Source organism: Physeter macrocephalus, chromosome 8, assembly GCF_002837175.3.
Source record: "Physeter macrocephalus isolate SW-GA chromosome 8, ASM283717v5, whole genome shotgun sequence".
NCBI classification, from domain to species: Eukaryota; Metazoa; Chordata; class Mammalia; order Artiodactyla; family Physeteridae; genus Physeter; species Physeter macrocephalus.
This window is the reverse complement of record NC_041221.1, coordinates 72,597,500-72,608,933: the sequence shown is the minus strand read 5'-3', so window position 1 is coordinate 72,608,933 and position 11,434 is coordinate 72,597,500. Positions and strand designations below refer to the sequence as shown.

General features: G+C 42.5%; 2 protein-coding genes across 4 annotated transcripts in view; both read right to left on the bottom strand.

Moving 5' to 3' along the window:
* The window catches only part of MARVELD2 (MARVEL domain containing 2), a 43,572-nt gene that overhangs the window by 27,400 nt on the left and 4,738 nt on the right, over positions 1-11,434 (bottom strand). The window contains exons 2-3 of the mRNA XM_024126328.2: positions 10,270-10,327; positions 1,483-2,646 (exon numbers count right to left, since the gene is read on the bottom strand). Coding sequence (XP_023982096.1) covers positions 1,483-2,631 — 1,149 coding nt within the window. The 5' untranslated portion in view covers positions 2,632-2,646; positions 10,270-10,327. The remainder of the gene's footprint in view (positions 1-1,482; positions 2,647-10,269; positions 10,328-11,434) is intronic.
* The window catches only part of RAD17 (RAD17 checkpoint clamp loader component), a 30,620-nt gene continuing 26,329 nt past the window's right edge, over positions 7,144-11,434 (bottom strand). For all 3 annotated transcript variants that reach the window (XM_007129945.3, XM_007129947.4, XM_055086609.1), the window contains 2 exons: positions 10,270-10,327; positions 7,144-7,924 (listed from right to left, as the gene is read on the bottom strand). In XM_007129945.3, coding sequence (XP_007130007.2) covers positions 7,660-7,924; positions 10,270-10,327 — 323 coding nt within the window. In that variant the 3' untranslated portion in view covers positions 7,144-7,659. The remainder of the gene's footprint in view (positions 7,925-10,269; positions 10,328-11,434) is intronic.

Here is an 11,434-nt window from a genome sequence, read left to right as displayed (position 1 = left end):
AAAAAAAAAAAAAAAAAAAAAGCTATATGCCATTATGTCTTTTAACATTTAGGAAGTTACAGCAACACACAAACAGGAATCATAGGTGACTCAAGTTTAATTAACTGTTATGTGAAGTCTTATAAAAACAAATTTTTGTTGAGAAAAGGAAAAGAAATAAAAGTACTGTTGATAACAGTCATATTCATGTAGAATTTGAAATGATATTAAGAACTCCGTTGTTATTAAACTTACATAAAATTATAAGGAAGTGTGTGCTTCACTATCTGGATTTTACACTGATTAGAATTTAAAGTTCCTTACTTTGTACACACAGATGTAAATTTAAAAACAGGTGGTGCAGTGGTTAAGAATCCGCCTGCCAATGCAGGGGACATGGCTTTGAGCCCTGATCCGGGAAGATCCCACATGCCGTGGAGCAACTAAGCCTGTGCACCACAACTACTGAGCCTGCGCTCTAGAGCCCGCCGTGAGCAACAACTACTGAGCCCGCACACCACAACTACTAAGCCTGCGCTCCACAACAAAAGAAGGCACCACAATGAGAAGCCCACGTACCGCAACGAAGAGTAGCCCCTGCTCAACTCAACTAGAGAAAGCCTGCGCACAGCAATGAAGACCCAATGCAGCCAAAAATAAATAAATTAAATAAATAAATTAAAAAAAAATGCTTACAGTGCTGAGATAAATTTTTAGAAACAACCTGAATCTATGTCAAATTCTAGTAAGATAAATGTATTTTATGACACTAGAGTATGGGGTTCTGTGTAGAATACATAAGGTACCTATTATAAAGTTAGTCAAGTCTTTTGCTGTTGTTATGAATAAGATTAAAAAAATACATAGGTCAGTGAGTAAATACATAGGTTATTGAGTATATAAGGAAGGATTTTATTTTTAGCTATAGTTTTGCCCAATATACACCATGTGCCATTGTACCTAGGAAGTCTTTGGAAAAGTGGGGAAAAAAATGCACGGTAAGAGTTGACTTAAAATTAAGAAAATATTTAAGGTAATACTGACATTTTCAGAGGCACAGGAAATTCTACTACACACTCCTCCTTAGAAGAAGAAAGCAAAACATCAACTTATTTCAGGGAATAATGAAGTTAGCAGAACATACTCTAACATTTTTGCTACTATTCCAAAAAAATATTTTTAATAGGGCTTTTATATAATCTTATGCAGGTATTATCATCATTTCTTCTTTGTAGAAATTCAGTAGTTGTTTTCCCCTTAGGTATCGGACAGACAATACTGCAACCGACAAACTATATATTGTATTACACATCTGGGGTCTACCTGCAACATTCTACAAATGACACACCAGAGTGGGTTATCCTTGTCAGAGCATGTCAGATGCTGAGTGGGGCCTTTGGAACTTCAGACCTTTAAAAACAACAACAGCTTTGTTTTGAGACCTATACATATTTCAGGAGGGAGTAAACAGAAAGAAAGAACAAAGATCATGAAATCCCTTACCTCCTGTTGCTCCATGAATTCCCTATGTCTCCGAGCCGCCTCGTGCCTCCATAACTTTAGGCAAACCAAAGCTCCAATGAGATAAACAATCATGGTGACAAAGAGGAAGATCATCGCTGCTATCTGTCCTCCTTCCACCCGGCAGAATGCTGCATTCACTGGCGTGTTAAATAATGGATAGTAGCAGAGTCCACCTCGGTTGGTATCATTCACATAGACTATGGCTGCGGCCATGTATAAGATAAACAAGGAGACGTTAATTCCAAATTCAGTTAGGGGCCACCAATTTGAGTCCAAAAGAATGGTCCGATAATACATGGACATGCCAAGCACCAGAATAATAATGGTGGTGATCCAAGCCAATCCAGCAACCACAAGCACAAAAGGGGTTTTGGGGCCACTATAGTAATAGCCCCCATACATATTGCCCAGGCCACCAACGCCTCCCATGCCATAGGGCTGTGAATATCCGAACAGGTTATACCACTCGCTGTCCTTGTGAATGTACGCTGTGACACAAGCGAAGACGCCGGCCCCCAGAAGCAGCTCCACCACACCCAGAATCCGCAGCAGGCCTGCCCATGACTTCATGTAGGAATACCTCAGGTGATACTCCTCCACCTTCTCACTGTAGGTTCGGGCTGTGTGTGTGCGTCGGCCTAGGGATCCGTAGGGATCATGGGGAAACATCGCCTCGGCCTCTTTCCGGGAACGACAGCTGCCTTCTGACCCACCCTGAGGATCTTCGCAGGAGTTGGGGGGTGAACAGTGGTTTGGTCTTGCGGGAGAGGCTGGAGGTGAACACTCCACTCCATCGGAGATGTATCTGATGTCTGACACCGGCTTATCCCACTCTGGGTCCTTTCTCTTCCCTCTGAAGAAGTTCTTCCAGGACTCAGGGACAAAGCGCCTTACAGGCTTGAGGTCTGGCGCTATGGCCGGTTCCTCTGTGTCACCTGAGTAGAATTCTGGGCCGAATGGTGGCTGTAATGGGAGAGGGGGTGGTGGCAACGGATCAGCGCTCACAGCCAGCTCACTGTCCTGAAGAGTCTGGAAGGTTCTTATGGTGCCATCTTGATAGCCTGAGTCCCTTGGGACCTCATCGTAGTGCCTGTCCTGATTCCTGGATCTTCCGTCATTTGACAACATTTGTGATGTTCACACCTGGGGCCAAGATTAAAGTTATCACTTATGCTTAGTTATTTATCCTTTCAGTGATGCTGGTTTTATTCACTTAGTAGCAAATGATCATATTCAGGAAACCAACATGATCATATCTAATTATTATGATATATAAAAATGACAACATAAATTATGTACACTTTAAACATGTGTAACAATTATGTTAGCCAGGGATCTACTAATCATTCTATGAGATTTTAAGGGCAATCAAAATTTTAAATCTTAGCTCTTGATTAAAACATAAGTTGAATTTACCTATGAGCCCTATAAACAACAAAATGCAAAAAACCAAAAATGAGACTAAATTTTAATCATACAGGATGCTAACACATTCCAAGTGGAGTCCTTTCCTCAAATATCTAAATCAACATATTTAAGAGTTTGAACATGCCCAAATGTGATGGGTCAGCAAATACTCTTCACTTTCATTAACTCAAGTCTGCTTTGGAATGGCCCAGGAGAAGCAGTCTGATAAACACAGGGAGTGGAGAGTCCCTTTTCTAACTCGGGAAGTCGCATTACGGGAGTTGCTTCTTCCACTCTAATAGTATAACACTTGATACTAGATATAAAAAATTGAATTCTCAGAAAAAACAAAAATAACCAAAGGCTAAGATTCCCAGAAAGTACAGCACAGAGCCGCAGCAATGGCCATGGACATCACTCTTTCCAGACCAATTATTTAAAGGTGACTTGCTGTTGCCATGGAAAGATTCAAAAAGTATCTTACAGGGTATTCAATCCACCTGAAAAATAAAGCATAGAAAAAGCACTTTTTATCAAACCTGTTGATTTCCTTCATGAAATCAATGACCTGGACATGTATGTAAAAAGGAAACTATTTGCTAATATAACTACTAGGTTTAAGGCACAATGATTTTCTCCCTCAAATTGCTCATGAGTATTTACTGAAGACTCGCTGGACACATGGCATTGTACTTGGCTCTGTAAAGGTCTCAAAATTAAAGCTGGTAATCCCACCTTTACGGTGTCGAACAATTTAGAAATTCCTAAGGCTTTGTTTTGTTTTACTTTGTAAAATGGAGATCTGTCACTCAACAAGTATTTATCGAGTGCCTACCATGCACCAGGCTTGCTGAAGATGTATCAGTGAACAAAGCCAATGGAAATCCTTGCCTTCACGGAGCTTAAATTCCAGTGGGGGGGCGGGGGTGACAGATGATAGATAAAGCAAGTGAAATATATCGGATGCCAAGGAACAAAGTTAAGAAAGAGGATAAGAACTGCAGTGTGGACAGGGTGTTATAATTTTAAACAGAGTGACGAGGATAGTCTTCAGAGAGAACATGACATCTGAATATAGAAATGAAGGAGATGAGGAAGCCAGGCAGGTATAAGGGGTAAGTGTTCCACACAGATGGAACAGCTAGTGTAAAAGCCTTAAAGTGGGAGTGCCTGGCATGTTCGAGAACTGTTAAGGAATGGAGGCAGCAGCAGGGTGAGTGAGAGGGTGAGTAGTAGAATTGAGGCCATCTGAATCGTTAGGGCTTAAAAATAATTAGAGGGACTTCCCTGGTGGTGCAGTGGTTAAGAATCTGCCTGCCAATGGAGGGGACATGGGTTTGAGCACTGGTCTGGGAAGATACCACATGCACGGAGCAACTAAGCCCCTGCGCCACAACTACTGAGCCTGTGCTCTAGAGCCCTTGAGCCACAACTCCTGAGCCTACGTGCCACAACTACTGAAGCCCACACACCTAGAGCCCGTGGTCCGCAACAAGGGAAGACACCACAATAAGAAGCCCGCGCACCGCAATAAAGAGTAGCTCCTGCTCGCCACAACTAGAGAAAGCCCGCGCACAGCAATGAAGACCCAAAGCAGCCAAAAATAAACAAATAAATAAAATAAATTTTAAAAATAAATGAATAAAAATCATTAGAAAGATTTAGGCTTCTATTGGGAGTGAGAAGCCATTGGAAAATTTTCAGTAGAGGTCTGACATGATATGACTTATTTTAACCGGATCACTCTGGGTGCTCTGTTAAGAGTACATTCCAGGAGAAAAGGGTGAAAAGAGGGAGACTGGCTAGGAGGCCACTGAAATACAGTTGACGCTTGACCAACATAGGGGTTAGGGGCACCAACTCTCTTCGCAGTCAAAAACCCAAGTGTAACTTTATAGTCGGTAATATGTAGTTGTGGTCCCGAATCCACGGATTCAACCAATTGCAGACCACGCAGCACTGCAGTCAGTACATATTTATTGAAAAAAAAAAAACGCATATAAGTAGACCCCTGCAGTTCAAACCTGTGTTGTCCAACTGTAATCCAATGGACCATGGTAGTAGCAACTTAGACAGCAAGAAGAGGTTAAACTCTATGTTCAGGGAATTAAAAATTTTTATTTTAGAAATTTCCAAACACAATAAAAAGTGGAAAGAACAGTATTATGAGCCCTTATGTGCCTATCAACCACTTTCAATAATTATCAATTTATGACCAATCTTGTTTCGTCTATACCCTCTACTTTTTCCTTTTGTCAATAGATTACTTTAAAGCAAATCCCAGACACCAGATCATTGCATCTGCAACATTTCTCCAACCCTCCAGCTTAGTCCTGGGAGAAGCAGCCTGAAGAGAGTCTGAGATACCTGTTAGAAGTCCAGGTAAAGATATCAAGTAGGCAGTCTACCCACAGAAGGGTATATACTACCACAGACTAAATACAATCACCTGGGTACTGGGTGGAGATGGAGAAGAGGTCTAAATTCTAGGGTCTTCTAATGGGCCACTCCAATTTTAGAGAATTAACTGAGTCCCAGCATGGTGCCCAATGCAAAGTAGGAGAAAAAATTTAGTATAGAAAAAAATTTCTATAATGATAGCAATTAGCAGTTATTTTTGTCTTTCATCGCTTTACCTGTTGTCTAAAAACATTTAAATTCTAGGAATGCAGAGTACTACTATAATTCTTGAAATACATTTTCCTAAAAATAGTAGAGGCAAAAGCACAACAAATTACTTTAGCAAGTTTTACATATCCTTCAATATCTCTGATATACAGGCATTTAAAGGATACCGGTTGCTTAATTTAACTCACTGGCAAAAGTATGCTTCACTGTAATGGATTTAATTCATGCTCACCTGTGAAATGTGGCTTATTTGAATTAGATCACCTTATCAGTGTTTAAATAAAAAGCCAAAATTACAAATTTGAAGAATTGTGCAATAGCAAATAATGTAATTTTGGAAGGGAATAATAGTTGTATTTTACATTTCAATGTCTGGATACCCCTAGCATCTCTCAGGGTGTCACTGAGAGTCCACTTAGAATTAGCACGCCAAGGCAGAGAGTCTTTGTTTTGTTCCAGTCCCCGGGGCCCGACTCCATTCTGTTGGCACACAAATCTCCGAAAGTCAAAGCGGTGGGAGGAGAAATCGTTCTCCCCAGCGAAGTGTTATAGGAATCCAGTTGGTCACCTTTACACCAACAGAATCACCACTAAGCTGGCTTTAAAGTTTTGCTGGCCCCGAGAAAGGGGCCGATTTCAGACGTTTCTGGGTTTCCAGGGGGATGGGAAATACCCTGCGCTCTGAACTGAACCCTCGAGCGAGTGCCCGGGAATACAGAGCATCCTCGTCGGGGGTCCCTCCCCAGGCCGCGGCTCGGCGCTACGCCCCCGACCCACCAACCTCGCTCAGTCCTCAGCTCTGCCCACCCAGGTGCGCGTCTCCACGTCAGGGAAAATACACTCTTCGTCTCCCGTGATTGTCCCCAAAGTGGCCGGAACTAAGTCGGGCCGGACGTGCCTAGGCCGGGATAACCCCGCGCCCGGAAGGACCGCGGCTTCGCGGCCCGGGGTGGGCGCGTCTCGCCCGGCACCTGTGTCCGCCGAATGAAACCTGGCTGGCCGAGGGGCCCTCCGGCCTCCCAGGCCCCCGCTCTCCCCGGAGCCCCGCACCCCTTACCGCGCCAGCGTCCGGCCTCGGGCGCAGGTAGTGGCCGGCCGCGCAGCAAGCGCGCCGCTCCTAGGGGCCGAGGGACGCCGAGGGGTGCCTCCCCGCCGCGCGCCTCCCTGGGGTCCGCCGGCCCCTCTCCGCCCACGTCCCGGTCACGTGGGCCCCACCCCTGGCGCCCCGCTCACCTGCGCAGCTGCCGGGAAGTGCGCGCCCGCCGCCCGAGGCTCTGAAACCGGGATTGGGAGCCGGGGGCGGGGCCGGGCCGAGCTGAACTTCGCCCCGCCTGGCTTTGTCAGGCCCGGACTCCCGCCTGGGGCCCGGGCGGGTCGGTGCCCTCACCCCCACCGCACCTCAAGGCAACAGCTAGGAGAGCTCTGGAAAGGTCGTTAAGGGTGAGAGCAAACCCTCCGGAAAGTTTTCTTCGCAAGGTTGCAATCCCCTTCCTTTCTACTTTTGAAAAAGTTTGGCACTGAATGAAGGAGACTTACGCACTATGCCCAGTGACAGATGGCAGACCGTGCGTGTTAAGAATCATTGAAAGACAGGAGAAACAAAACAAATTCAACATTTTAATTTTGATATAAATTATGTAAATAGTTTCCAGAAAGTATCTAAAATATTCCACTGTACAACATATAAAAATGGTATCTGAAGAAGCTAGAGACCAGAGAGAAATTGTGAATAAGGCACAAAGTTTATTTACACTCTTAATTGCATCCTAAACTGTTTTATAATTCTTATTTACAACCCACAGAGTTTCTGTATTCTGAATTATTCCTTCACATTTTCTGATATTTGGCATAATGTTCAAACACACTTCATACACACTGACCTCTCCCAACACCACTCACAAGACTAAATAAATACTAGAGAAAAAGATTTAAGAGATTATTTGAAGGTTTGATCTTCTATTTACTTCAACATGACAGAAATCAGTTCTCTGTGCTGCAATACTACAAGAGTGAAGAATTAAGAAACTAATTCACCTGAAAAGTCTATTATCTCTGTTCAAGTACCACTGAATAAAACGAATATGAATCTGTCAAGTAACAATCTCATGGGCAGGCTGCTTTCTATGTCTCATCACTCTCATAGTCTTCTATTATCATGTCTTCTTCTTCCATGTCTCTCTGGGCTGAAAAGGGCTGAGGCTGGCTGGCAGGCAGTTCACTCCCACTATCCTGACTCAAAGGAAGAGAACAGGTTTCAGGTTCAGCTGTTTGAGTGCGTTCACCCAGCGCTTCCTCTGCAGGTTGCCCTCCACTAAGCTGGGCTTCATCTCCACTGTCCAGGTCTATCATTCCATGCTCCCTGTCAGTCAGGGCTTCCATTTTCAATCTGCCAGATTCATAACACAGGCATTAATAATAATCAAAGGAGGGGATTCCTTTAAATTACACCATGACTGTGGTGATTATGAAGCCCTCTCCTGTAGTCTCTCATTTACCTTCCTTGTGCTGTTTAGCCAGGTGGTCCGGTTTATTTAACAATATAAACAAAACTAAAAAGTAAATGACAAACTGAATAAATCATTACAACTTACAACACAACCAAGTTAATATCTTTAGTAAAGAGTTCTTACAAAGAATTAAATGGAATAGGAAAACAGACATAAAACATGTACAGAAAGCTTACAGAAGAATGGTTACTAAATAAATTGCTCAACCTAATTTGTAATTTTAAAATGGAAATTAAAATAATATTGTCATCTTTCAAACTGGCAAAGACCTTTTTTTTTTTTTTTTGAGGTACGCGGGCCTCTCACTGTTGTGGATGGAGCACACGGGACGCACAGGCTCAGCGGCCATGGCTCACGGGCCCAGGCGCTCCGTGGCATGTGGGATCTTCCCGGACCGGGGCACGAACCCGCGTCCCCTGCATCGGCAGGCGGACTCTCAACCACTGCGCCACCAGGGAAGCCCAAGACCTTTTAAAATAATAAAACCCAGTGGTGGTAAGAGGAGAAAAGAACAGGCTGAAACACTGTTAAGTGGGCATAAGATTGGCAAAATATTCTTGGAAGCAATCTGGCAATATAGGGCAAACGTGTATATCCATTGATCCAGCAATTTTATTTCTAGGAATTCATCCTACATAAATAGTATTTGATATGCATGATGATTTAGCTTCAAGGAAGGCTGTGACAACAAATGCTGGAAACAAGCTAAATGTACAAAACCAAGGTGTAGGAGGACTTCCCTTGTGGTCCAGTGGTTAAGAATCAGCCTTCCAATACAGGGGATGCAGGTTTGAACCCTGGTCAGGGAACTAAGATCCCACATGCCACGGGGCAACTAAGCCTGTGCGCCACAACTAGAGAGAAGCCCACGTGCCACAACTAGAGAGAAGCCCTCGCGCTGTAACGAAAGATCCTATGTGCCACAACTAAGACCCAACGCAGCCAAAAATAATAAACAAAACAAAACAAGGTGTAGGTTCAATTATAGGAAATTATGCAGCTATTAAATAGCAATATTAAATGTTAAGTTTAAGTATTAATGTTCAATATTATCAATATAAATCAAAGATAATGTTAAAATGGTCACTAATGTTAAAATGATCACTATAAATGAAAGACAACAGTACTAGTCATTGTAATAAGTAGCACTGACAAATCCTGCCTCCCAATTCAGATCAAGTAGCTGAACCAGTAATAAAACAGTGACTCCCCTTCTTTTAATTACATCTTAGGAGGAAAAAGACAATAGAAGACAATGGTCTTCCCTTGATTTTGATGTCATAATCTTGTGGGGAAAGGAGCCAGTGAAAACAGCTGGTCCTTCTTTGATTCAGAGGGAAGTGAGGAGAAAAGGGAAGTTTATAAAAGGTCTGAGCCCTGATCACATCCCAGTAGGATGATGCTGTAAGATCCATCCATCACGGTATTTCTGTAAAAGGAAAGATGGGCTCCCAATAGCTAAGTCATTATAAGGAAGAAACCATTAACACTACAAAGGCCTTTACTGAATCTATGAAGGCAGAGGAAAAAAAAAGCCCAGATAAGCAAGTTTTCCATTTGGGACCAGGAATAGGAGAACTAGTAGAAGGGGTAATAGATGCCATTTCTATCATTTACTTTTATCCTTGCAACCAGGAAGCAAGCACTTTTTAACCTTTTATAGAATACCTGAGTGCATAATTTGACCTTACAAATAAGCCAAGTAGAAATGAACTACAAGCACTGTGTTAATCACTGATATTAGGCCAGAAGCCATTTTGCAACAGAATGAACAGTATAGATGTAGATTTATCTCTCTGTTTTTTTACTTGTCTGAATTTTCTGTGATAAAGAAATAAAAAAGACAGTGCTCTTTTGAGGTAGTTCCTGATTACTGCAGTCTCCAAATATAGGCTAAGAACACCTCTTGGCATGAAAGCTGAAAAGGGGTTTTCAGCTATGCAAAATTTGTTGAACTCAAGGATTTTAAAGATTCCTCTGCCTCTGTAATTCAATGATTCTATTTAGTCTAATGTTCCATTCTGAGATGGTGAAAATAGCTGTTACATGTAATATATATAATAGATGGGTCTAAAATGCAATCACATGGTCTCTGATCACTGGTACAACATGTATTTCTTGGCCTTTACAGATAACATTTACTGACTGTATAATGAATAAATACATAAGGTATTTGGTGGTTATTTCAGTAACAGCTCTTTGAAAATTAAAATGAGCAGCTTACCTTCCAAAGTGTCGCTTCAGAGGAAGTCTTCCAATATCCTGGATAAAAGAAATCTGAGCTAAAAGAGATTTTAAAAAAGCTTTAAATAGACATTTCTCCAAAGAAGAATAGCCAAAAAGCACATGAAAAGATGCTTAAAGTCACAAATTGTTAGGAAAATGCAAACCAAAACCATGAGATACTATTTCACACCCCTTAGGATGGCTATTATTGAAACACCGCATAAAACAACAAGGTTTGACAACGATGTGGAGAAAGCTATAGAAATATAAAATAGTGTAGCTGCTGTGGAAAATGGTAAGGTAGTTCCTCAAAAAATTAAAAACAAAATTACTATATGATCTAGCAATTCCACTTCTGGGTACACACCCAAAAGAATTGAAAGCAAGATCTCTAAGAAACATCTGTATATCCATATTTATAACAACATTATTCATAACAGTCAAAAAGTGGAAGCGGGCCTTCCCTGGTGGCGCAGTGGTTGAGAATCCGCCTGCCTATGCTGGGGACACGGGTTCGTGCCCCGGTCCGGGAAGATCCCACATGCCGCGGAGCGGCTGGGCCCATGAGCCAGGGCCGCTGAGCCTGCGCGTCCGGAGCCTGTGCTCTGCAACGGGAGAGGCCACAGCAGTGAAAGGCCCGCGTACCGCAAAAAAAAAAAAAAAAAAAAAAGTGGAAGCATATATGTATATGTATAGCTGATTCACTTTTATACAGCAGAAACTAACACACCATTGTAAAGCAATTATACTCCAATAATGGTGTTAAAAAAAAAAAGTGGAAGAAACTTAAATGTCCAAAACAGATGAATGGATAAACAAAATGTGGTTAAGTATATACAATGTAATATTATCCAGCCTTAAAAAGGAAGGAAATTCTGACACATGCTATAACATGGATAAACCCTGATGACAAGCTAAATGAAATAAGCCAGTCACAAAAAGACAAATATTGTATGGTTGCACTTAAGTGGGTACCTAGGGTGGTCAAATTCATAGACAGAAAGTAGGTAGTGCTGGACTTCCCTGGTGGCACAGTGGTTAAGAATCCATCTGCCAATGCAGAGGACACAGGTTCGAGCCCTGGTCTGGGAAGATCCCACATGCCACGGAGCAACTAAGCCCGTGTGCCACAACTACTGAGCCTGTGCTCTAGAGCCCGTGAG